The 27,889-nt window shown below is 36.7% G+C and overlaps 2 protein-coding genes, 1 long non-coding RNA gene and 1 pseudogene across 5 annotated transcripts; 3 read left to right on the top strand and 1 right to left on the bottom strand.

The window, feature by feature from the left end:
• The first annotated feature begins 9,763 nt into the window (after nt 1-9,763).
• On the top strand, nt 9,764-11,679 carry LOC104781716 (zinc finger protein GIS-like). 3 transcript variants are annotated; one of them, XM_087510743.1, is made up of 3 exons: nt 9,774-10,577; nt 11,352-11,411; nt 11,644-11,679. In XM_087510743.1, exons 1-2 carry the CDS (start codon nt 9,844-9,846, stop codon nt 11,362-11,364), a joined length of 747 nt encoding a protein of 248 aa, XP_087366869.1. In that variant the 5' UTR covers nt 9,774-9,843; the 3' UTR covers nt 11,365-11,411; nt 11,644-11,679. The 3 variants fall into 3 exon arrangements, with proteins under 3 accessions (XP_019100405.2, XP_010504749.2, XP_087366869.1); XM_019244860.2 differs by having other exon boundaries at nt 9,764-10,577; nt 11,352-11,679; XM_010506447.3 differs by having other exon boundaries at nt 9,764-10,608; nt 11,352-11,679.
• Nucleotides 11,680-12,105: 426 nt separating this feature from the next.
• LOC147946192 (uncharacterized) lies at nt 12,106-14,280 on the top strand. Its single transcript, XM_087510742.1, has 2 exons — nt 12,106-13,418; nt 13,515-14,280. The coding sequence occupies exons 1-2, from the start codon at nt 12,333-12,335 to the stop codon at nt 14,037-14,039; spliced, it is 1,611 nt and encodes a 536-aa protein (XP_087366868.1). The 5' UTR covers nt 12,106-12,332; the 3' UTR covers nt 14,040-14,280.
• Nucleotides 14,281-14,648: 368 nt separating this feature from the next.
• Nucleotides 14,649-18,034, bottom strand: LOC104781717 (uncharacterized). Its single transcript, XR_015597133.1, has 2 exons — nt 17,171-18,034; nt 14,649-15,407 (listed from the first exon to the last, which is right to left on the bottom strand). It is a non-coding gene; the product is annotated as an uncharacterized LOC104781717 (long non-coding RNA).
• A 2,794-nt stretch (nt 18,035-20,828) lies between these two features.
• On the top strand, nt 20,829-24,602 carry LOC147946191 (uncharacterized; annotated as a pseudogene).
• The last annotated feature ends 3,287 nt before the right edge of the window (nt 24,603-27,889 follow it).

Genomic DNA, 27,889 nt, shown 5'->3' with positions numbered 1-27,889 from the left:
ATTTGTCCATATATGACTTTATTGGAAAAATTTAGAGTATTAGGTTGTATAATAATTAAAATTCGATTTTACCCTTACTTGACAACTTATAGAAATAAAATCTAATTTTTTAAACATATTCCAAAACATCTAAGTCATAAAGAATCTTTCCTTAAGATTATTTTTTTCCTGAAATCTCATAAAAGAAAAATAATAATAATTCTAAAAACCTTTCTCCTACACCAAAGAAAAAATTTGCCAAACAAGATTTTTTTTTTCTTCGCTGAAGGTAAAGCTATTGTGATCCTCCTACGTTTTGTTTTTCTCTTCTGGCTTTTAGATTGTCTCTGTTTCATTGATTAATTTATGTAGTAGGGTTATTGTATGGTTTTGATAAGCAACGTAGATCTTTGAATTTTTATTTATATAGTTTGGTTATTTTTGCTTCTCACAATGAATGTTAACATAAACACTCTCTTTACCATCGTATCTCTCATAATTGAGTTTATACTAATTTATTTTGTTTTCTTAATTTTTTTTGAGAGAAAAGTAGAAAAAGAACATAGTGTAGATTGGAGAAAACAAATTGTAGAATTCGTCTTCTAACTTCAGTAGAACATAGTGTAAAATGTAGAAAACAAATTTTAAAATTTGTAGACTATAGAGTAAATAAACCAACCAATCAAGCAAGAAAATCAAGCAACACAAGCAAGAAATTCAAGCAAGAAAACATGCAACAATCAACAAGCAATAGAATAACAATTCATGCGACTTAGATTGTTTTACAAGCATGTAATCCATTTAAACCACTTAAGCATATTAATGCAACAAGTTCGATTACGAATGCAATCCATTTTTAGCGATTTAACCCATTTAAATCCTTTAAGTCCAATTAAGCATGCAAGCTAACCTCATCCAATTTTACGCAATAAAAATTGCTAACAAACTTCCCAATTTAATCATGCATGCAACCGGTTTCAAGCAAGAGATATTGCTAGTAAATTCGCTAAGTCTCAACATGCATGCAATCCTCTTAACCAACTTTTAAGCGTTCCAATTTTACTTAAAATGCATCCAAATTTATCTTGCATGGTGATTCCTAGCTCCAATTCGATGTTCCCTTAACATGAATCTAGCATGAATCCTACCATATTTCGCATGCATCAGCTTTAAACTGATTCTACCATGAATCAAGTCTACATGCAACACGCAAATGGTGACCGCAAGGATCTAAAGATCCATGCAGCACCGCACACAATTACCGCAGACTCACCCTTACACAACCGATGATGACCGGACTCCACTGCACCACAGATCAGACAATCTTATCCTTCGCGTCAAACAGCTTCCCGCTCTTCATCCGCTTTCGTCCGCAACCACCGTCTCTTCTCGGTTTGTCCTCGACACAAACACCGTCTCCTCCTTGACTTGATTTTGACACCAACAACGTCTCCTTCTCGATGATCTCTCCTTTGTTTTTCTCTCGGCGCAAGCAATATCTCTCGATGATCTCTCTCTCTCTCGGCTTTGAGAGAACAAAGCTTTAGTGTTTTAGTGTTTGGGAGGAATGAGAGAAAATGAAAGAAAAACCACAAATGAAATCGCAAGCCCTCTATTTATAGGCTAGACTTCTCCTTCTTCTTCCTTAGTGCGTTTTGACAAGTGGCGCTCTCTTTGTTTGCATGTGGCGCGTGGATTACACCGCCCAATCCCCTCGCAAAATTCCATTTAAAACACCAAAATTCTTTCTGCATGTGTGCATATAATCTGATTGGTCAGTTTTACAAAGGCACACGATTTCTTGCTTTCTCCGGCAAAACTCGTCCCTTCGTCCGACGCTCTCGACAGTTCTCGATATTTCTCGGTCTCGCTCGAACGCTCCTCTCGGTCATCGCTCGGACACCATCGGCTCTCTCGGCAATACACGGACACCATTCGACACTCGCTCCACTTACACCATTGGCTGATACTTTTGGAAAAGCTTCTTTATCTCCAGCATCCACTTGGCTACTCATATTCTTCAAGTTCTTCGAATACTAAGGCTTTTGCCATATTGCACCATGGCTTGTCCACTACTTTATATTCTTTACTTCTCTTTCTTCAGCTTTTCTTGACTCTTCTCTTTCCTCCGTATTATAACTTGGTTCACTCCACCATCTTGATATGCTCATCCTATGACTTCGTATTCTCTCCTCTGATGGTCACAAAACTTTGCTCCTCCAGTTCCTCCGACTCCTTTAACCTTACACTCATTTTTATTTCTCCGATTCCTTTAGCTTCACACTCCTTGGGATTTTAACTTCTTTCGATTCCTTCGACTTCATATAACTTCTCCCCCAAATTAGTTTGAATTCCATTACGAACTTCTTCTTCAACTCCCATACTCTTGAGGTTTGATTTGATAGTCTTGTCCAACTCTCGCCTCTTAGCATAATAATGCTTCTTTCTGTCGTCCGCTATTTTCTTGCACACTCTTTGTCTATTCATAGACAATTTTCTTCTCTATGTATTATCTTCTTGTATTCTCTTTTGTCTTAACTCTTGAACCACACATTACTTTTCGCACTTTCTTGGTCATATTTGGTTCGACCTCCTCAACTTCGTTTGCCACTTTCGATTGATTTGCACCGCTCTTTTGCTCTTCTGATTTCTTTTTAAACTGATTGTCCTTTCTTCGATGAACTCTCTTGAACTTCCTTGGACTTCTTCTCTTTTGTCTGATCGCGCCTTGTGGTGACTTACGTGAATCCTCATCAATCGCGTTGAAGCAATGCAAGCTAATTATGCAATTAACTATGAAACCTATAATACTCAAGCAACAATCAAAGCAAGCATTTTAAATAAGCAAAGGTTAGCAAGCAGTTTTAACAACACAACAACACGGCTAAAGAACACAAGGTACTTTACAAAAGATACGAGGTTCTACAACACTTAGCCGATACTTCAAGGGTTTGGGTCCTATACAGCCACAACAAAGGTTAAGTCTAGAAGCTTACACACAAGGGAAAACTTACCCAACCCTTACACTTATACACTTAGAGAGAAACTTCCCTTACTCTCTACCACTCTACTGGCTTCTACGCTTGATACACTCTTCACAAGTGCACACGCACGCCCTAGCCAGTTTTTCAGGTTGCGGTTCTGTGGGAGATTCGGTTGAGGTAGAGGCGACATGAAATGAGGTTCCAGCTTGATTCATCGGGTCTTCTTCATCTCGAATAGCTCGGTCTAACGGGTTCTCCCCCGTATGCACAAGTTGGCTTGATGGGTTCTCTCCCTCTTGCACAACTCGGTCCGGACAGCTATGAGTGAAATGTCCACTCGTCCCACACTCGGTACAAATGATATGATCTAGGATCAACGGACGTTGTGGTCTTGCCCTCCAGCAATGGTTGTTCAAATGTCCCGGCATACCACACGAATCACAGGGCCTTGAGTGCCTCACGTACTCCGGGTTCGGACACTGATAGGCAAAGTGCCCTCGCATCCCACAATCTTCACACACCTTATTCTCCGGGGAAAACATACGTCGAAGTGCTGTCCTCCAACAGTTTCTGGTCCAATGTCCAACTCCCTCACACAGATCGCAATAAGGCTGGTTCCTTATGTTGACTTGATTTGGATAAACCACTCTCTTCCGGGCAGTAGCTCTAGTCCTCAGCCTGCCTCTTGGTTGCGTAGTCACAGACCGCGCTTCCTGCTGCTGCTCTCAGCTGCATCTCCTTATAGGACGTCCTTGGCCTCTTTGAACTGCTTTCTCCTTCCTCAAACCTTACATGACTTCGGTTTAATCTTCTTAACTTAGACATCTTCTCCCATTCTAAGTCTCTTGGTTCTTCCTCTTGTTCTGCTAACTCCATTCGCAATGGTATAACCCGAATAGGACTGTTGTGTCTCGGCACAATTTGGTCCGGTACTACTTGTTCTGGCATTACTCGATCTGGTCCGCCTTGGTTTCTCACATCTCGGCTTGAAGTAGCCCTTGGTCTCACATCTTCTCTAGGCTCCACACTCGCGGCAGCTTCTTGGTCTTGGTCTCTTGGCATTATATCTTGGTCACTTCTTGATTCCACCACCAAAGTTGGTATCCCCTCGTCATCACTTGACAAAATTTCGATCACCTCCACAAACACGTCCCTTCTCGTCGTCGGCTCCTCCGACTTAGAGTCTCCGTCACCTGGATTCCTTTGTCTCTTGGCCTCCGGTACTATAGGTTCACCCTCAACTCCGTCCGCTTTCTCCGGTGAGTGTAACTCGTTCAACCTACGAAGAATTTCTGCGACCGTCTCTGCTTTTTCCTCCACTGGTTGTCCCTACCCTGTTCCCACTAGCAACAGCTCCTTCTGGCGCATACATCTCCGTCAAGAAGTTCATAATCTTCTCGACTACCTCCGGGTACTCTCTCATATAGTCCTCTGGATTAACCTCTTCATAATGATTCTCCACAAGTTCTAACAGCAACTTCTGTAACTTATCGGCGAGCTCCACCTCCGCCTCTCCATGATCTCCAACTGGATTGGTCTGAAAATTTCCTTGCGCGTCCATCCTAACTTGGATACGACTCGGCTCACCAACCTCCAATACAACCGTCTGCTCATCCTGATCCACTTCTACCTCCTCCGTTTCGTCTAGACACTCAGATGGATTGGTCTCAAATAGACATACTGTCCCCTTCTCCGATAAATTGCCAATCCACACTCCAAGTGTTTGGATTTATTTGTTCATGAGTACTCTCTGACTCCATCGACAAATACCCATTGTGATGATTACAACCCTCATGTATCGGCCCCTCATCTCCTGAACCATCCCTGCAACCTGAATCACCTGAAGACATCTAAAACCCACAAGAAACAAGGTGAGATGCTTAGTCCATTCTAAGGTTCAACTTAAAACTAGACAAGCAAACAACCGGATAAAATTTGTGTTTTTGCGACTCATTTACTCGATAAAATTTTGAAATGCACAAGTGCTCGCGGGTTCAAAAACACCGCTCTGAACCACCGTTGTAACGGTGGTATCAGAGCATGGTTATGATGCTCGTGGAACACATGTTTTCAAATGTTTGATCGAGTAAATGAGTCGCAAAGGCAATTTTAGGAAACCGGTACGTCCTTGTGCATTTTAGGTAGTGGGGATTTAGGATTTATCCTTGGATGTTGGTGCAGATGTCAGATCAGGGAGGTCAAGAGGGATGGTCGTGGGGTGATTCAAGAGCTGATGGAGAAGAGTGGCGAGGCTCACCGGAGGGTGAACAATTTGATGCTGAGGGAGAATGGCAAGAATCGTTAGGAGGTGATCAAAACAATGTCGAAGAAGAGTGGCAAGAGCCGATAGAGGGTGATCCATATGATGTCGAGGGAGAGACAAGAACAAGAGAGAATGACGATCAGACAACAAAGAGGTCGAGTTCCGAAAGAAGTGGGTCGCAAGGATCATTACCCGAAGAAAGATCAAGATTCCTGATGGAAATATTTTTCGGTGGAGACTGGTCTGGTTCGCGATTTAACAACCCGGGTCAACAGCAAGCAAGTTTCCGTCAAACACCTGGTCTACAACCTGCATATCACGAACCATATGAGCCAAGGAGGGTGCCACCAAAGCAAATGAATGTACCCGAGAAGCCAAAACAAGGAAGTATACCCGGAGAGATAAGACAAATGAGCGCGCGCGAAGAGCCAAGACGTCCAGAGATTGGAGCAAGAGACCCTGTGATAGTTGTGTTGCAAGAGATGCTAGAATTTAGGCGGTAACAACAAGTGTCAAGCCCAAGTATATCAGAGTCCCCCAACGTTCTAAGGATTGTGGCAATCATGAGACATTTGAGAACTAAGTATTTTCGAGGAGGAACAAGCATGTTCGAAGCAGAACAATGGCTGCAAAACTTGGAGAGGAATTTCGATGTAATTCGATGTCAAGAAGATTACAAGAAAGATATTGCCGAGCAATACTTGAAGAGCGATGCAAGCGATTGGTGGACCAGTGTGAAGAAACACTATGGTTAAAGGAATCCAACATGGATAGATTTTCGAAGGGAGTTCGAACGGAAATATTTTCTATCGGAGGCCGGAGATAAATTGGAGACCGAGTTCATGCACTTAGAAGAAGGCGTGAGGAGCGTTCGAGAGTTGGGATCAATTTTTATTTTATTCGACTACGAAGACATTCGGAGGAGACTAATGTCTGTAACTTACCAGGAAACCGATGAGTCGGTTAAAAGAGCTGTGAACGTGGAGAAAAGATTGGGAAGGGAGAAGAAAGCTATGCGCCAGGACCATGGGAGGAGCAAGGCAAAGATGATGCCAAGTGTTGGCACAAATCGGAGGAGGAGACTATCCGACCAAGGAGGTCGTAGTGCAAACTCAAAGAAGAGAAAAGGAGTTGTATGTCACTCATGTGGGGAGCGAGGCTATTATTTTCGTGAGTGTTCAAAAGGAGGAAAGAGCCATTTGCTAGTTCCATCTCACATCATATGTTTAAGTTGTGGCGAGGGTGGCCATTACATGGCAGCCTGCCCACTGACCAATGCCGAGAAGCGGTGCAAGAAGCAAGAGATCCCCCACTGACCAGTCCCAAAGGAGAGCAACCGTTGAAGCAGCAAGTAGGAAGGGTTTGTGTGTATCCTTTCCATTAGGTAGTTAACCCTTAGACCTTCAGAACCGTGTGGCGATCGGGAAGGTAAGTATGTGCGCTAACTCCCTCTTTGTGTGTGTGTGTGTTTGTTTGTTTGGTGTCTGTTTGCTTGCTGTGTTTGTTGCTTGTCTAGGCTTGTGGAAGCAGTTGGTGGTGCTAGTCCAAGTTCTAGGTGTTGTGTAGGAAGCCTTCTAGCTAAGCGTTTTGAAGAAACCTTAGTGTTAGGCCGTGTAGTGAAACCTTTGTGTTCTAGGTTGAACCTTTTCCCAGCCGTGTAGTGGAATAGTGAGTGTTGAGTTTGGCGGAGCAAGTTGGAGTGGTGGCTAAAAGCAAGATCGTGTTCGAGAAGAATTGGCCAAGTTGAAGCGTGAGGAAGAAAAGAAGAAAATAAAGGGCAAGGGAAATCAAAGAAGGGAATCAAGGAGAAAATCAACTAAGCATGAGCAAGAGGGTGCAAGAAAATAATGAATGGCGAAGAAGGTGAAGCAAATTTTATGCTCTATGACAGAAACCAGTAAGGATCTATCAAATCAAACCTGGTGGATGAGCAAAGAAGGTGTCAAAGTGTGGAAGACATGGATGGCGAAGGAGATAAAGCATTATGGTGCTAAGTGGCGAGATAAGTGAAGTTTATCCAACCAAACCTCATAAGCGAAGGAGTTAGATGAAGTGTGGGAGACTCCTTGAATGTGTAGAATACATATTCTAATTTTTGTAGAACAACAACAAAATCTGACTTCTAAAATTTTTAAAAGATATATCTATTCTAAAATTTTCAGAACAAATACAATATGTAGAATTCGTAATCTACAATTTTCAGAACATGTACAGTATGTAAAATTCATAATCTAATATCTTTAGAATATATACAAATTGCAGAAGATGTATTCTAAATGTTGCAGAACAATTTTTTCAATGTGAAAATCATCATGATTTCATCAAAAACATTTTTTGTCAACCTTAAATCTTCCTCTTCCTTACTTGTTAATTTGTTTTCATTCATTTTATATTTTGAAATTGCTTAAAAGTTGATTTCATTTTTTAAAAGGTAATTTAGCCATAATCAACAATTTACCGTAGAAAGCATAGATGGACAAATTAAAAAAGAAACATCTTTTTAAATCAAAATTCCCAAAAAAAAAAAGTATAATACTGTTCAGTTTATAATGGCTACACAAACTAATTTAATGCCAAAACTTTGTAAAACTAAAACAACTTTATTTTCCGTATGTTTAGTAAATCATAAAAGGGTTCGTAATTCATGAAAACTACAAATCAAACTTTGTATAGAACTATTATAAATAATTATTACTAAAGCATGAAAATATTTGATGAATTCAATACATGACGATGATTACAACAAAAAGGCTTTCAATTTCATTTATGACATTAACAAATTGATAAAGTGAAGAGCATGTATGGACCACTCCTCTCATTTGTGTCTCTACTATCGAGGCACTACTGAAAATCTTTGCATGAGAGGGAGAGAGAGGGGGATGAAAGAAGTAAAAGATGGGTCCTTTTGCGAGATAATTCTCGTCGACCTATAAGTAGGAACATCCGGTGTACATATGTGATGAAAGAGGAAGAGTAAGTGAGTAACCTAATAACTTTCACGTAGTTTCGTAATGGACGAATTTATTTATTTACCTAATAACTTTCACCTAGTTTTATGCTTTTTAATTAACTTATCATAAATTTACCATGACTCCATATAGATCTGCCCTATCATTTTGTATATGTTTCTTCCAATTTCAAAGCTTATAATTGAGTAATTGTTAGTTTAAAAGTTAAAAACTCATTTTTTAGTAACCCTATAAAATTGATGATTTATTATATTAAAACTGATTTGAAAACCAAAAGAGTTCTAATTTGGTTATATATCTGTCATGTTAGATGCTTCAAAAATCTAATTCATATCAAATGTGAAAAGGTAGAACCGGGACTGCAATATAAATTCTTAAATTTCTATTAAAAAAGCTTTTTAAAAAAAACAACAGACACTTAAAAATCAGTATTGAAAAGAAAGAATACTATACTATTATTATATATATGTCCTAGATTTTAAATCATCAGACACAATTCAAATCAGTATTGAAAAGAAGTCTTTTCAAATCGAAAAACTAAATGAAATTGGAATTGAATGTTCGTAATGTAAAAGCACTTGTGAGAAATTAATAAGAAACAAAAGTAGATATCACAGGAACAAATGGTTCTCAAGAAAAGTTGTTTGTTGGCAAATGAAGGAATATATACAAAAGCTACAGTAATTTATTGTATTCATAGGTTTATTTCCTAGGTAACCAATATTGGAGAAAAAAAGTTGAATGTAGTAATCGTGCACGTTTTGTTTTGTTAAATGTGATAATTCTTTGCCGTCAAAAATATATATTAATATAATATAATATCATATAAAATACTTCCTCTGTTTCACAAAGAATGTCATTTTAGTCTGATTTTTTTGTTTAAAAATAAGTGTCATTTTAGATTTTCAATGTAATATTAAGCATAAATTTCTAACTTTAATCTCATATTCATTGAAGAATTTTGACACTTATAATTAAACAGAGGGAGTAATAAAAAGTGAACCACCATATTTACAACTATGCAGAAGAAAAAAAAAGTTTTGTAGTGCTACAGTATATTACTTAAAAACGAAAAACGTACATTACAAGTATTTTTCTTGGAGGAAGCTGATACAAACAATAATTACTATTATGATGACAAGTAAATTGTGTAATGTATATATTTTTCATAGGAAGCTTTAATATCATATATATACAGTATAGTCAAAAGTCAATATCATATATAATCCTGCTATTGGTCCTGGATCAACATATACTCTATATGGATCCATAATTTTCATTGGACATATTAACACAACCATGTACATCGTTAATCATGACTTAAGTTTTTTTTTTTTTGATAAAGCATCATGACTAAGTTAAATTGCGACTTTTACATGTATGTAATCTGTTCATCACTCGATAACATGGGTAAGCTATCAACCTTTCTTTGGCTTTGATAATTAGAACTTAGAAGTTATCAATCCTTCTGACCAACAACAAATAAAAATATAAATGAATTGCCATAAAAAATGGGAACCAACCAGTTTTATATAAACGTTGTCTATTTCTCTGAAGAAGTCAGCCTCATAACTCTATACCACTCATTATTCCTCTCTCTTCTCTTGCTTCTCTCCCTCTCTCTCTCTCTCTCTCTCTCTCTCTCTCGATGGACGAGTCTACTGGAGAAACAGATACTCAAGACTTAATGAACGTCGACTCCTTCTCTCAGCTTCCTTTCATCCGCCGTCCTAAGGATAAGAACCCTAAACCCATTCGTGTCTTCGGCAAATATTTCACCGGCGGAGATTTCTCCGGCTCCAGTACCGGTCAAGAAGACTACTCCGATCCCTCCCAGAGAAAAAATAAAGAAGAAGAGGAAGAAGAAGAAGATCAGACCGGAGATGACGATAAGGACAATAGTAGCATCATCAACAATAGGAGATTCGAGTGTCACTATTGCTTTAGAAACTTCCCTACTTCACAAGCCCTAGGCGGACACCAAAACGCTCACAAACGTGAACGCCAGCTTGCCAAACGCGGTGTTTCCTCTTACTTTCATCATCCTGACACTAGCCTTTACAGTTACCGTCATTATCCTTCGTGGACTAGCAGTCCTTTAACCGCGGCTAGGTCCTATGGAAGATACTTTTATGGTCCTCAGTCTTCGGCGTATTACACACGACCGAGCTATGGGAGCCCGTTAGGACTATGGCGTGTACCACGGACTTCTTCCTCTGGCCTTCAAGGCGTTTATAACTCAAACGCAGCGTTTACTAGTAGTGACATCTCTTCTTCTTCTTCTTCTTCTAACCCAACATTATCGTTGTTGGCCGGCTCTCAGACGCAACCACCGTTACAAGTGGGTGGCCCCGGATCTCAGACCCGAGCTTCTTCATACTGGTACGGCTTGAGTCCTAATGTGCAAGATCATGTGAGTCTCACTACAACAAATATGTACATTGATAGCAGACGGATATAGCTCATTTTCCGTCACTGCTATGAAAGATGAGATTTTTTTTCGCTTACTTTTTAATAGCATCTTATTAACGCTATGATAGGAAAATTATGTAGCGGGAAACAAAAGTGACTTTTGTCCGCCAATACTTAGTGAAATTATTCACTTAATCGCCAAATAAAAAAAAAACCCAAAAACTCGACACACTCTCTCTCTCTCTCTCGTTACAACCTAAGCTCAACCTAAGAAGATTTCTTCTTCTAAATTCTCTGTGTGTGCTCAAATTCTTCTAAATTTCTTATCAATTCTTCAGTTTTATCGCCGTTTGTGAAAAGCCCCAATTTCGCCGTTTGTGAAAAGCCCCAATTTCGCCCTAAATCTCCATATCCATCGCAATTGATAGCTCGAATCCATTTTTGAGGCATGTCTTTCTTCTTCCTCCTAATTTCGTTATTTGTTTCGATTATTTGTGATTTCAAACAGCTTTTGATTTCGATAAGGGTCAGATTTAGTTATCTGTTTTGTTAGGGTTCGATTTATCTAGATTTATTTCGTTATCTGTTTTTTAGGGTTCGATTATTTACAGATTTTGAGAATGTGGAGTTTCGAATCCATCTGTTTTGTTAGGGTTCGATTATTTACAGATTTGACTCAAAAATAGCTTTTGGATTTGAGTATTTGCGCCTTCATAAACTGAACGATTTTTTTTTTTTCCCAAGTGTTGGTGATTGAAATGTTGGGGAACTGAAGCTTCTCATTTCTCTGTACTCACACAACAGGTTAGTATCACTCAACCAATAGTTAAACATTATTATTACACACGAATATTGGTGATTGCTATGTTTTGTCCTTTGAGTCTGATTCGTATAAATAGTGATTAGATTAGTGAGATTTTACACAGTTAGATATTGGTTTAAGAGCATCTGTATGTGTCTGAAGTAGTGCAGTATTGTCTGAATTGTTGCTTAATGTGAGCTTTGTATAATATGTATCTCTATTTTATCTATAAAGGTTAAAATTTATATTATAACATATAATGTTGGACAAGGCATGGGTGCATCTATGCAGGTAAGGAATTATATTTCATAATTAGGTTTTATTTTGGGTTTGGATACTTTAAGATGTTCTTTTAGTTATGATTTTTTTCTTTAATTATCCATTGAAGAGCTGATCCTGGTTATAAAAGTGGAGCTTGGAAATTTGTAAGGGATGTGTCTGCGGCTTTAGGTGACATAGAAATGATAATATGTCCTTGTAAAGACTGTCGTAATGTAGTACGACAGTTAAACAGTGTTGTGGTTGAGCATCTTGTAATAAGAGGGATGGATGAGGCATACAAGGTGCATAGTGATTGGTATCATCATGGAGATGTGAAGTCAGTAGATGAATTTCAAAGTAAACCAACTCAGTGGAATGAGGAAGTTTTTGAGTTATATAAAGCTGCTGAATTTTTTGATCAAGAGTTGGCTTTTAGAGGTGACTTAGCTGACCAACCTGTGGGCGACTTAAGTGAGATTGCAGAGGGTGAGGACCAACAAGAGGATGAGTTCCTTGCAAAGATCCGGGATGCTGAAACCCCACTATACCCTAGCTGTTCAAACCACAGCAAGTTATCGGCTATTGTGACTTTGTTTAGGATTAAGACACATAATGGCTGGTCGGATAAGAGCTTCAATGAACTGCTTCAGACATTGCCAAGCATGTTGCCAGATGGTAATGTCTTTCACACATCATTGTATGATGTCAAGAAATTTTTAAAGAGCTTTCATATGGGATATGAAAAGATCGACGCATGTGTTAATGATTGCTGCCTCTTCAGAAAGAAGTTAAAGAAGCTTGATAAATGTCCCAAATGTAATGCTTCACGGTGGAAGACTAATAAGCGGACTAATGAGGTAAAGAAAGGTGTCCCACAGAAAGTATTAAGATATTTTCCAATTATACCAAGGCTGAAGAGAATGTTCAGATCAGAGGACATGGCTAAGGACTTACGGTGGCATTACACTAACAAGAGCACTGATGGAAAACTTCGACATCCAGTAGATTCTGTTACATGGGCTCAGATGAATGAGAAGTATCCTTCATTTGCAGCTGAAGAAAGGAACATACGGCTTGGGCTGTCCACAGATGGATTTAATCCATTCAACATGAAGAATAGTAATTATAGTAGCTGGCCTGTGCTATTGGTAAACTACAATTTGCCTCCTCACCTTTGTATGAAGAAGGAGAATATAATGTTGACATTATTGATTCCTGGTCCACAACAACCAGGTAATAATATTGATGTCTACCTAGAACCTCTTATTGAGGATTTGAATCATCTGTGGAAGAATGGAGAGCTAACGTATGATGCTTTTAGTAAAAGTACATTTACTCTAAAGGCAATGCTTCTCTGGACCATTAGTGATTTTCCTGCGTATGGAAATCTTGCTGGTTGTAAAGTAAAAGGTAAAATGGGATGTCCTATGTGTGGGAAAAATACTGATAGTATGTGGTTGAAGTTTAGCAGGAAACATGTCTACATGTGTCATAGAAAAGGTTTGGCTCCAACACACAGATATAGGGAAAAGAAGACTTGGTTTGATGGAAAAGTTGAGCATAGGAGAAAGTCAAGAATTTTAACTGGTCATGAAGTTCAAAACATCTTTCATATGAAAGACCTGCACAAAAGATCTGCACAAAAGATCTTTCATATGAAAGAAGCTGTTGGACATATAATCGCATGGCCAACTGATAAGTGTAGACTGGTAGACAACAACATCCAAATGGAAGACATTGCCCCTATGGTATTTATAATTTCTAGCAATGTGTTAGCAATGTATTACCCCTGTCTATAATGCTAATTAATTATATTGGATTTGTTTACTGATTGTGTTTAACAGGGTATACAAGGAAACAAATGTAAACTATTGGATTTGTCTAAGGGTGACGTCATTGTTGCTGAGGGGCGTTGGGAGACACAAGAACCAAGTGCGTTGGTTAACGGAATTCCTCTTGGACCAAAAGCAGTTAAAGTATTTGTGGATTCAGTAAAGCAGCCTGATACATCACTATGGAGACCTACAGCTGAAATGTCATTTCTTGAGGACTGTTTGATGGCTTACGTATCTTGGCCCCTGAGTAAGGTTGATTTTGAAAATCCCTCAACTCCAACTGGTCAGAATGCTACATCACATGCTTCTTTGTCTGCATCAAAGGCCAAGTCTGCAGCCACAGCTTCTAAGTCTGCTACAGAGTCCAAAACTTCAGCAACAGCTTCAAAGGCTGCATCGCAGGCCAAATCTGCATCTATGTCTTCTAAGTCTGCATCTGGTTCTGAGTCTCCTGTTGATGATGCAACGGGTTCATACCGGTACGGCTTGAGTCCTAATGTGCAAGATCATGTGAGTCTCGATCTTCATCTTTAGAGATTCCTAAACAAAAATAAAACTTTAAAGACTTTTCTTATAACCTATTTCGATCCGTATCCTTCTTTTACTGAGTGTTAAGTGTAACTTAGTGAAGAAAAAAAATGATGCGGTGTTTATTTTTCTGAATTAGAAACGGCACGATGTGTGTGAGATTCACGTAATTTGTTTTCGTTTAATGTTCATCGATCTTTTTTTTTTGTTCGCTACACGTGCTTCAATGAAGGAAAGGAATTTATCATTTTACGTGTCCATAATTATCATAGCTGTGGAGTAAAAAGCTTCGAACACTATTGTTTCAGGGAAATTGTCAGTCTAGAGTAATATACTCAGATTTTTACTGTACGAAAATAATTAAATAATAGAATCTAGTAAGTACCAAAGTAACAAATACAAAAAACAATATAAGAAAAACACGAAAATAAACATCTTGAGTACAAATATATATTTTACGAGGTTTAAAACGAATCTAGTGCACAATGGAGTCATTAATTGCCGAAACAAATAAAACTCAAAATTGGTAATAAGCTTAGATGATGATGATGATAATTTGGTGCGTCTGGGTAAGTGAAGACAATGGACAAGACAAAATGGTAGAGAGAGACAAAGTGAGTGAAGTGGTCCATAAACACACAAATGTAGAGTTTGTGATATATAGAGCTATTCTTCTCTTAACTTTGCAATTTTTTTTTTAATTGCAATTTCTAGTTAAAAACATTTTTTAAAAAAAGCTAAAGAAAACAAAAATTCCTCAATCTTTTCTACTTTTGTGTTTATTTCCTATATTTTCTTTTAGGCAATCCAAAGGAATATATTAATCAACAAATATATAATATCACAATCAATGAACTCGAAAAAGTTGTGATTCACATACCCGCGGTAGACTCCACATAACAGATGCTAACGCGAATGATTATGACGGGTTAGTCTTGTTGCATTCAAAAGGGCGGATACAAAATTACTAATGATCTCAAAGCATGGTAATGACCCGAAAATTGGTTTTTTGACAAAAAGAACATGGGAAGATCCATGTACCTAGTTAACCATGTAGTTTTGTTATGTTAAACTATCAAATCAAAACATTAATAGATATAGTTGACAACGTAGCTAGAATTTGTTTTACCCCAAAGAGCATAGGAGTTCCTTTTCTTGTACTTTTTCTCTAACCAAATATTATATGTCTATAAATTAACATTGTATAGCATGATGGCTAAGATATAACTAACATAAGTGACACCAACCTAAAGCTAAAAATAAGTTTGAGAGGCTGCAGAAAGTGACATTGCGAGTTTCCTGACCTGAAGAGTTTAGTTGCGGAACAGTTTCCATCAGTTAAGCAGGGAAGGGACCAGATGGTGCAACTTCAGCCTGTAGAGTCAAAAGTGAAGTGATAAGGTTTTTCAGATTCATTTTATGGACACGTTTCAACTTAACTATTACAATAATAAGGATGTTTCAATTGTCACCAAGAGTAGTCACAAAAACAAAAATACAGAAAGAATGAAAAGACGTATCCACCCTCCCAGAACAATTCCTCAGCTACAAACAGTTCTAGTTAAGAAATTACAGGAGAGTTTTTATGGGACATAATAGGACGTTTAAGGAAATATTGTCAAAAAAGAGTTAACATCAGTAGTAGCAAAAAGTGGACCTACCAGTTACTGCAATTAAGAGGGAAGCATGTGATAAGTGTACAAACTGATAAAGAAATATAGTATGAATTCTTAGAGGACCACACTTTTGTGCTCAGTTTTTTTTTTCTAAGATATGTGCAAAAGAACTTGGTTGAATCTGATCAAGAACAGTGACCCCATACCCCTAGGAAAAAAGTTGCAAAAAAAAAGAAGAGAGGATGATAGTTCGAACAGTACAAATCTCAGAGCACTAACTGACGGTTTGGGTAGTAAAGTTAAAGGTACTAAAGTAAAGAACATGTGGTTTGATAACTGAGATGACTGTTTCCTTCTGAATTCCTAATTAAGTTACAACATATCAATGCTTTGCATGCATCCTTTATTTTTATGCTCATCTTTTGGTGATTGAAACTGATCCGCAACTAAAAGTCTACAGTTTGAAAGGCTGCAGAAAGCTATGAATAATGTAATGTATCAGACTGTAGAAGCAACCGTATATAATGGCCATAACTGAATATGTAGGTAAAGGTATCTACCGAGGCTCATGACTGATGATTTTAACTTGGCCCATGATTTGAAGATACTGTAGTGTTTAATCAAACAGTTGCAGCATTAAGCCTTGAACAGGGTAAAGACACAGTGTTAGAGAAAATGGATTTATGATACATATAGAAAAAGAGAGATTTGAATTAAGATCTTTGCAAGCTGGATTGCCACAATCATGCTGCATAGACATAGTGCAAGTACATATATCGTGTTTACTTTGCGCAAACTGCATGACTTTACTTTAGCTAATATTTCTGAAATTTAAAGAAACGTGTGTGTTCATAACTCTCTGACATGACTAGCCTGCAGAGAGAAGTCCATTATTGTGAGCCCCTTGAAGAGGCAGTGCGGATTTGATGTGATTGTTAGTTGGGAAACCTTTGAAAGGGCCTAACCAACCAAATTCCATATTTTTCAGAGGAAGTTATATCAAGGATATACGTTCAGGTGATTTCAAGCTAAAAATGGCTCTACAGAAAAAAAGAAAAGGAAAACACTAACACTAACACTAGCAGCTAATCTAATACCAAAGCAACCACCATCAAAAAGGAAGATATAGCAATATGTATAAAACAGAGACAAAATTAATGAATTTGGTGGGAAATGTGAGTAAATTAGCTAATCACTTTCATGTACAAGAGGGTAATAGGTGTAGTTGTACAGTATATGGCAGACTTTAATTTGTATTAACAGTAAAATTGTGAAAAAGAAAAAAAGAACATGGCTCTTCAATATTGTTACTCTTTTTTTTTTTTTGCCGTCTGCTCTTCAATATTATTAGTAAAAGTGAAGATGAGCAACAAAATTTAATTTCAACGGATGAAGTCAGAGCATTACAAAAATAACCATAAATCTAAAGCTTCCATCCGGACGTTTTAAAGCATATGCCATATATCATCAATGTTTCTTACACAAAACGTGGATGAGGCTAAGAATTGAAAATCATCTTACCTCAAATAGCATCCCCTGCACTTGAGTATCCATCCAAGTACACCTATCAACAAACAAGGACAAGACACTTATCAACAAACAAGGACAAGAAAATATATGATGCTAACCAAAATTACATGCTCGATCGGGGCTAAGGAAAAGGGCATTTCCTACAAGAAAAGAGAGCCATTTTGACACTTAAATTACTTATAAGAAAAAAGATTAAAAAAAGAACACTTGAAAATGAGAGAATCCTGTGAGGTAGCTAGAAGTATATATTGAGAAAATGGACAGCCCTAAGCAAACCAACCATATCAGAACCAGCGTACAGGATAAGAAATATCTTGCTAAAATAGTTTGGTAAAACCACATGAACAACCCGGGTTTAATGCCATCCGAAACTCCAAGATATGTTAAGTTTGCACGAAGATTGTGATAGCACTTGATTATATTTTCCCCAACACAGTATGTTGTCTTCTTCAGGAAGGTACAGTTCAATATTTGCAACCCACAAGCAGTACTCTGAAAACATCTAGAAACGTGTCTGTAGGCTCTCCAAGTGACTCATCAGTAGGATGAGTGTTATCGCTTAAAGTAACACTGTACTACATATTACATGGTACGGTGGTTTCATAACAATTCCCTGTAAGTATTGAGATGATGATAATGGGGATGATGACGGGGAAGGCTCTATAGTAGACTGTTTAATTATTGACAAAAGGAAGAACTGAGATGTTAAGGGGGATGACTTAAAAAAGAAATCCACATACAAAGAAACAAAAGATAGATTAAGCTGCAAATCCAAAAAGAAAAAGGGGGTTAAAAAAGCCTGCTTCTGGTTCTGGACCTTCTAATTGCACAGCAATTTGATGATAGCTTGCACAAGAAACTCATTTGACCTAAAACTGCCTTAATTGACTCACGAACCGGCCGATTCAATCAAGAAGGCTCGTCAGATTGGACCGTTCGCCATCCCTTTGCCAAAATTTGGATTTTCTGCTAGCCGGCTTAATAAGGAAAAACCACATGTAGGCCCATTACAGACCAATTAATTTGTTCTGTTATTTGGGCCTACCTAACAATCTGATTATTTCCGGTTCAAGTTAACACCGGTTCACGATTTTTTTGGAAGCGAATTTTTACTCTGACGAGTGAAAACAAAACATATTTTCAAGAACATGTAATTTGATTCCAAAATTAACGACATATTAACTTTACTGGTGATCTATATGCATTCATCGCCTTACACACAGTCCAGCTCGGTGTTCTTAATTTTAAACGTATTGAAATTGAATAAAGAATTAAAAATGTTATATTCATGTAACGCCAATAAGGCCAAATTTAATGATCGAAGGGAATGGCTTTCTGCATCGATGGTGAGTGTGCATCAATAGCATCAAGTTGGATCGATTCGAATCGAACCAAGTATCTTCTGATTTTGTATCATGCTATTTATTACAAAATAACGTTTTCTATCCTTTTGTCTTCTTCTCTACTGATATTTGCAAAAATTTCACAAAACTCCTTAAACTGTGTAGACTACACGAAACACACAACCATACTTTTAGTTAACTGTATGTCTTTTTTAACACTATAAACATGGCACAAATATAAAACAATTTGAGTTTGTATGAGAGTATATGATTCTGCTACTTTAGTATTACTTCAAACTTTTGAATGTAAAAACATATCATTTCCTGAATATTCATTTACAACCAACTTAGAAAAAGTATAAAAAATACAAAACTTTATATTGTGGTCATAAATTTTGAAATACTTATTTTTGGTGATTGACATTCGTGATTCGTCATCACAAGCATGTCATACTTATCGAGATTTTTCATTAACGCAAACTCTAGCGGTCACAAAAATTTAACATTTTTTCAAGTAATAGTCATGGATTTTGTACTTTCACGATTAAAATTTTGTGCGGATTTTAAACTGACAACAAATTATTCTTTGAATATTTTTTTTAATGAAAATTCTAATATAAAATCAATGGCACACATTACAACAGTTTAAAATATTATCTAGAGGAAATTTTTGGCGGATTAGACATTGAAATTCGGAAATTTAATGAAATTTGAACCCATTGTAGCATGGACTATTGGGTGCAGACAAACATTCACCGATTGCCTTAGCCATATGTGACTTCAATGTTATCGGCTCAAATCCATACGGATATTGTTAGCGAAAGCAAAAAAAAGATCCATTGTTAGTTTGGTGTTTTAAAACAAATATATTGATCATGCATGGCTCACATGTAAGTTCTTTATAAACGGTACCCGTTTTTCAACTATTTATTTTCAAAGATTATATATACTTTATATTCGTTTGACGAAGGTACATAAACAGAAGATTGGACTTTTGGGGTAGAGTTAATATTTTAGTAAAATAGGGGGATTTATCTAGGACTGAACATTCGGATAATCTGTTTGGATTCGGGTATTATCCATTTGAGTTCGGATAAACAGGTTTAGAAAGATAGAACTCATTGGGTATTTTTAGATATATGGGTTCGGTTCGCTTTGGGTACTATCGCGTTTGGATCGGTTTGGGTTACAAATTTTAGTACCCGAACTACCGGGTACCCGAAGAAATATAATTAAATGTAATTAAATTTAGTTAAATTTTGATTTATGTGACAAAATATTTTAGATATTTTGATTATTTTCAGATAATTGCATTATATTAATGATAAATATTATAAATATGTTTGTATGTTCGGGTTTAATGGGTACCTAAATGGGTATCGGGTATTATCCGGTCCTAACCCGAACCCACAGATATTAGAAAATAAAACTCAATGGAGTTTTATAGGCAAACCCGTACCCAACCCAAATCCGGTTTTTCGAGTCGGATTCCGGGTTAAATATTTGGATACAATTTTTATGCCCAGGGCCTAGATTCATCAATTATATTTCTATAAAGTATATATATATATATCATCCGTACATATTACCGATCAAGAATGATGAATCACCTGTGAATCACCCTGGCATCAATATTGATTCATGACTTTAGTTGACAATAAATTAATAATATATGTTTAGATCTTTGAGATAAAGGATTTTAAAGTTATATAACTGCACTTTCACCTAATTGATGGTGACAAATCGGATTACAAGTAATTAAGAAACTTTCGTTACAGGTAACGCATACAAGACTAAATTTGGTATTGGTGTATATTAGATACATGAGGATTGGTTCAACCGGATATCGGTTATCTCTGGTTTACTTAGTTTGGTTTAATGAGATGTTTGTATATAAGGAGATGAGATTAATTCTCCTAAACTAAGCTTTGTAACTCACATTTATTTTCTGTTAAGAAAGTTAGTTAGAGCCTTAATTGCTCTCCTCTTCTTCTTCTTCTCCGATGTACTTCTCCGGTGAATCAGAATCTTAATATGGTATCAGAGCATTGCTCTTGAGTCTTCCGCATCATTTGTTATCATCGGAATCTTTGTGAGAAGTTGATTGAAAGAGATGAGCTGCTCGATTTCTTTTCTTCGGATTGTGAGAATCCTTATTGTTACGATCTTTGAGCTTATCGTCGGAGTCATTCTTTGTTTCACTCTTCTTTTGTTTGCTTTATTTCTTTGATTGACCTTTCTTGTGTCGATTCTTTTCTTTTTTTTTACAAATTCGTCACGAATTCTCTTTTCAAATCCCTAAAACTATGGGATCTAATGTTCCTCCTTTGAATCCGATGACTAGTTCCGTTGAGCCTCCGCGATTTCAGATGGATCAGTATGAGAATCCTTTTTATCTCAATAGTAATGATCATGCTGGACTTGTTTTGGTCTCAGATCGCCTTACAACGGCTTCGGAGTTTCCTTCTTGGAAGAGATCTATGTGGATGGCGTTGAATGTTCGCAATAAGCTGGGTTTTATCAACGGTACGATTACTAAACTTCCAGAGAATCATCGTGATTATGGAACTTGGTCTAGATGAAATGATATTGTGAGTACTTGGTTGATGAACTCAGTAGATAAAAAGATAGGACAGAGTTTGCTCTATATTCCTACTGCAGAGGGCATGTGGAAAAGTATTTTCAATCGCTTTAAACAAGATGATGCTCCTAGGATCTTTGATATTGAGAGACGACTTAGTAAGATTGAGCAAGGATCTTTAGATGTTACCACCTACTACACAGCTTTGGTTTCTCTTTGGGAAGAACATAAAAATTATATTGATCTTCCAGTGTGTACTTGTGGACGTTGTGAGTGTGATGCATCTGTCAAATGGGAGAATTTGCAACAGCGTAGTCGTGTGACTAAATTTCTCATGGGATTGAATGAAAGTTATGAGCAAGCTCGACGCCATATACTGATGCTTAAACCTATTCCTACGATCGAAGAAGCTTTCAATATGGTTACACAGGATGAGCGACAGATAACTATAAAGCCATTGACAAGGATTGATAATGTGGCTTTTCAATCTTCTGCTCCTGTTTCGTATGATGGTGATCAGACTTATGTTGCTGCGTATAATACGATGAGGCCAACTCAGAAACCAGTTTGTACCCATTGTGGACGTCTAGGACACACTATTCAGAAATGCTATAAGCTTCATGGGTTTCCTCCAGGTTATAAGACGAACACTGGTTTTAAAGGCAATTCGCAAGGACAGTCTACTTTTCAGCCTCGTATGCCTCAGAATCAGCCTAGGATGCAAATGCAGATGGAACCTTATGATCCTATTCAGAAGGCAAATACTATTGCTAATGTGTATACAGAACAGTCTTCATATCCAGCCTCATTTGCACCTCCGAATTCTTTGGTCAATCAGTCTGCTTCAATGTCTTCTTCTACTGGATTGGATGGTAATGCTTTCAGTAATCCTGTTTTAACACCACAACAATTACAGCAACTTATTTCCCAATACAATACTCAAGTGCAAACTCAAGAGCCTATTGCTGCTACTATTACTGATCATGGTTTTATGGCTAAAATCTCTACTTCTGGTACAATTCCTTTTCCTTCGACTAACCTTCGTTATGAGAATCATACTCTTACTTTTCAAAAACACATTTTATCTACTCTTCCTACTTTCATTGCACCTAATGATTGGATTATTGATAGTGGTGCGTCTAGTCATGTTTGCTCAGATTTGGCGATGTTTAAAGACATGGTTCCCGTTTCTAGTGTTACAGTTACTCTTCCGAATGGTACTCGGGTCCCTATTACACACACCGGCACGATTTACATAACACAACATTTAGTTTTGCATAATGTTCTTCATGTTCCTGATTTTTGTTTTAACTTGATTAGTGTTAGTTGTTTAGTTCAAAGTTTGTTTTGCTCTGCTCATTTCTTTCCCAATTGTTGTCTTATACAGAAACTTTCACGGGGATTGATGATTGGGAGGGCTAGACTTCATCATAACCTCTATATTCTTGAGACATAATCCACAACCCTCTCATCATCTTTTCCTGCGGTTTGTTCCTTTTCTGCTTCTACGGTTGCTTCTGATCTTCTATGGCATCAGCGTCTTGGACATGCGTCACCAGCTGTTTTGAGTAAACTTGTTAGTGTCATTCCTTCTTTACAGTCTTTAGTTTCTAATAATACTCAGTGTCAAATTTGTCCTTTAGCAAAACAGAAAAGGCTAGCTTATGTTTCAAATAATAATCTTGCTAAGAAACCTTTTGATCTCATTCATATGGATACTTGGGGTCCTTTTAGTATAGAGTCTGTTGAGGGTTTTAGGTATTTCTTAACCTTGGTAGATGACTGTACGCGTGTAACCTGGATCTATATGATGGGCAATAAAAGTGATGTTTCTACTATTTTTCCAGTTTTTATCAAAATGATTTCTACTCAATATGATTCTAAAATCAAAACAATAAGATCAGATAATGCACCTGAGCTAGTTTTTCATGAAATAGTTAAAGAACAAGGGATGATACATCAATTTTCATGTGCATATACACCTCAACAAAACTCTATCGTTGAAAGAAAACATCAACATCTTTTAAATGTGGCTCGAGCTTTGTTATATCAATCGAATATACCTTTGAAGCATTGGAGTGATTGTGTTTTAACTGCAGTGTTTTTGATTAATCGTTTACCTTCGCCTTTGTTAAATGATAAATCTCCTTTTCAATTGCTTTGTGATAAACAACCTGATTATCTTCAACTCAAAAGTTTTGGTTGCTTATGTTTTGTTTCTACTAATGTCAATGATAGGAATAAATTTTCACCTCGAGCAAAGCCTTGTGTTTTTCTTGGTTATCCGACTGGTTATAAGGGCTATAAACTGCTAGATTTAGAGTCTCATTCTGTTACTATATCTCGTAATGTTGTCTTTCATGAAAATGTTTTTCCTTTTAAAACATCAAATTTGTTATCTACTGCAGTTGATATGTTTCCAAATAGTGTACTTCCTTTGCGTGCACCATCACATTTTGTTGATTCCATGTCTTTTCTTGATGATGATGCTATTGAAATTGATATTCCTGATCTTCCTGATGCATCTCATGCATCTTCATCACATACACCACGGGATCTTAGTATCATTCTGGAAGAGAACACTGCTCGTACACATGAAACAGGTACTGCTTCTTTACCCATGGCTAGACCTAAACGAACTACTAAGACTCCCTCCTATCTTTCTGAATATCATTGTGCGTTAGTCCCTTTTATCTCTACAGGCCCACCGTTATCACTTCCTTTTATACCACCAGTAAATCAACCTCTTGCTAAACCAATTACTACTCCTTATCCCATTTCTTCTGTTGTTTCTTATGAACGTTTCAATCCTTTGTCTCAATCCTATATTTGCTCTTATAGCTTGAAACTGAACCTAAAACCTTTGCCCAAGCCATGAAATCTGAAAAATGGACAAATGCAGCAGGTGATGAACTTAATGCTCTTGAATCTGCACATACTTGGGATGTTGAATCCTTACCTCCTGGTAAGAATGTTGTTGGTTGCAAATGGGTGTTTACTATAAAGTATAATCCTGATGGTTCAGAGGAGAGATATAAAGCTAGGTTGGTTGCTCAAGGGTTTACACAACAAGAAGGTTTGGATTACATCGAAACATTTTCTCCTGTGGCAAAGTTGACTAGTGTGAAACTACTACTTGGTGCGGCTGCTAAGAAAGGGTGGAGTTTAACACAGATGGACGTCTCTAATGCATTTTTACATGGAGATTTGGATGAAGAAATTTATATGAGTTTACCTCAAGGGTATACTCCTCCACCAAATGTCACCCTGCCTCCTAATCCGGTATGTAGACTTCGCAAATCTCTTTATGGCTTGAAGCAAGCTTCTCGCCAATGGTATAAGCGTTTATCCTCTGTTTTGTTGGGTGCAAATTTCATTCAGTCACCTGCGGATAATACACTTTTTGTCAAGGAGAGACCTGGATCATTCATTGCAGCTTTGGTTTATGTTGATGATATCATGATAGCTAGTAATGATGATAATGCAGTGGAGAGTTTGAAGGCATTATTACGGTCTGAATTCAAAATTAAGGATCTTGGACCTGCTAGATTTTTCCTTGGACTTGAAATCTCACGCTCTTCCAAAGGTATCTCGGTCTGTCAGAGAAAATATGCACAGAACTTGTTGGAGGATGCTGGTTTACTTGGTTGTAAACCAATTCCACTCCCAATGGATCCTAGTCTCCATCTTACTGCAACAATGGGAACACCTCTTCCTAATCCTCGGTCGTACAAGGAACTTGTTGGACGATTACTTTACCTCACCATCACCAGACCGGATATCACGTTTGTTGTCCATCAACTAAGTCAGTTTATCTCTGCACCTTCCGATATTCACCTTCAGGCGGCTCATAAGGTCCTCAGGTATATCAAGAATAATCCTGGACAAGGTCTAATGTACTCTTTTGATTCAGAGATATGCTTGAATGGTTTCTCGGATGCTGATTGGGGAAATTGCAAGGATACAAGGCGATCAATAACTGGTTACTGCATTTATCTTGGTGATTCTCTGATCTCGTGGAAGTCAAAGAAACAGAGTGTAGCGAGCCGTAGCAGTACAGAGTCAGAATATCGTAGCATGGCGCATGCGACTTGTGAGATTATTTGGCTGCAACAGCTCTTAACGGACCTACATCTCCAGGTGACTAGTCCTGCTAAGCTTTACTGTGACAATAAATCGGCTATGCATATTGCGATGAATCCAGTTTTTCATGAGAGGACAAAGCACATTGAGATCGACTGTCACACAGTTCGTGATCAGATTAAAGCTGGCAAGCTCAAGGTTTTTCATGTACCATCAGAGAACCAGCACGCAGACATTCTCACCAAACTGCTTCATCCAGGTCCTTTCTATTGATTGCTTTCTAAGATGTTATTATCAAGTCTTTATCTTCCAAACCAGACACCTTTGAAGATAACGACTTGAGAGGGACGTATTAGATACATGAGGATTGGTTCAACCGGATATCGGTTATCTCTGGTTTACTTAGTTTGGTTTAATGAGATGTTTGTATATAAAGAGATGAGATTAATTCTCCTAAACTAAGCTTTGTAACTCACATTTATTTTCTGTTAAGAAAGTTAGTTAGAGCCTTAATTGCTCTCCTCTTCTTCTTTTTCTTTTCCGATGTACTTCTCCGGTGAATCAGAATCTTAATAGTGTAGAATTCTCGAACTGTAGTACATGATGAATACATCTTTCAGGTTTTGCGATCCTGTATACGGAAGCTATTTCATTGGCGTATTACTAGACTCTCATAACTAATTCTGGCCAAGACTCCCATTGCGTATAGCTAGCTGCTTCAACTTTTGAACCAAATATAATTCACTTCTAAACTGAAATCCACGTATAGATACAGATGAAGCGGGTTCAGGATTGAAATCTCTTAGTTGCAAGCTTGCTATTAAATCTTTGGAAGTAGTATAGTGGTGATATCAACTTAGAGAAAACCAAGAAAAATAAATAATAAGTACTGACAATTATATATGATGGTAGGCTGGTAGCCAATATGTCCTTTTAGAGACACAATATACTAAATAACGTTGAATTTAAGATAGTGAATAATTTTCAACCTGCATGATTCTAATTGTAGTTTTTTTAAAAAAAAGTCAAAGAAATAAAGAAATCATGTTTCTAATTGTAGCTTCCGGGAATGTTCCTAAAGTCTCCTGATGACAATCAATTGAATAAGAGTGCGTAACAATCACATATATACTCTGGGACTGGGAGAGATTATATTGTTGCACCAACTCGTTGTTCAAAACTCAAGCGTGGTAACTTTTAGATGAAGTATTTCCTCATTTATAAAAACGTAGGATACTATAAATATAAAGAACTCTACCAATAGGTCATAGAGCGTTTTAAATGTAGAGATCTACCAATAAGTCATAGAGCATGGATTTGTAACTTTCAATTGTGGAAAATAACCTTTTCAAGAAATTCTGTAAATTCTTTGAAAACTTAATTATATAAAGATTTTTATCTAGAATTTGTTTTATATATTAAAATAATAAAGAAATGTTTCAATATATAAGTTATAGAGGCGTTTGTAGCTGTAAATTTGGTAAACAATCTATAAATTTATATTTTATATAATTCTCTCTCTATATAAACAAAGAAATCTATCAATAATTTATGGACTGTTTTTCCTAAATTTGGAAAAAAAAATTTACATAATTTTTCATTTAATATAGAAGAAACTCAAAAAAGTTCTTCATATTTACCCATGTTGGGATTTTCTGTTTTCCCCTTCTTTGTTGACTTACCAAGGTCTCACAGTTTATATAACCCACAGTTAAGACCAATTTTCGACTCCTTTTGGATTAATTGAAAAAGTTTCAAATCAAAGAAGTTTTTACAAGTTCATGACGTGAGGTAATTTATATATATTGTCGAACGTTTATAACTTTATATTAGGCTATTAGCTATATCTATATGTGTCAATGTGTGAATTAACAGTCAAATTAACATGATTAAGAATAGTTTGATATGTGATTGGTAGTGACTACTAAGTTTTATAAATGTGGGTATTTGTCTATATATATAATTACATGTGATGTCTGCAAATAATTTTTAAAACTCTTTCCGTTTTAAAATACTTGTCATTTTAGACCTAATTTTTTTGTTTCATTTTAGTTGTTGTTTTCGATTTTCTAATATTATTTTTAGTAGAAAATTATCTCATTTGCTCTTTAATAAAAAAATAAAAAAATAAATATTTTAGAATTCAAATAGTAAAATAAAAATATAATAGAACATTTATCTATTTTTTTTAATTTGTATGAAAGTCTCTAGAATGGCAATTAATAGAAAAAGAGGAAGTAATAGTTTTTCACATATACAAATGTCAATGTGTTATCAATATAATATTAATTTAGTTTGATAAATATATCTAAAGGATGTTGGACTTAATATTTTACATATTTTTTTTTGGGCTCTTTTATTTTCAACGCTCATTTGTCTTATTTATTTATTTATTTGGATTGATCTTACTTAATGTGTTACTACTCCTAATCAAGTAGTAATAGAAGTTTTCAAATCTTTTAATGATTATTAATAAGGTTTCAGTTAATTTGTATCTATAGATCTAAATTTTCTTGTAGAAACACTCTTAGCATATATCTCAGCATTATCCAAAATTAGGGTTCCGAGAGTTATCATTATTTGTGTTTTTCAATTATAACTTTGTAAAACTACACGTGTCGTTGTTTTCCAAACTAAAAAAAAAAATTGACATTGTCATGTCTCCAAAAGACAAAATGGTCACGGAACAAGAAGCTCCTGATT

This window comes from Camelina sativa, chromosome 4 (assembly GCF_030686135.1).
Source record: "Camelina sativa cultivar CO46 ecotype springtype chromosome 4, ASM3068613v1".
Classification (NCBI taxonomy): domain Eukaryota; kingdom Viridiplantae; phylum Streptophyta; class Magnoliopsida; order Brassicales; family Brassicaceae; genus Camelina; species Camelina sativa.
The sequence above is the reverse complement of the archived record's forward strand: the minus strand, read 5'-3'. Positions and strand labels throughout refer to the sequence as shown.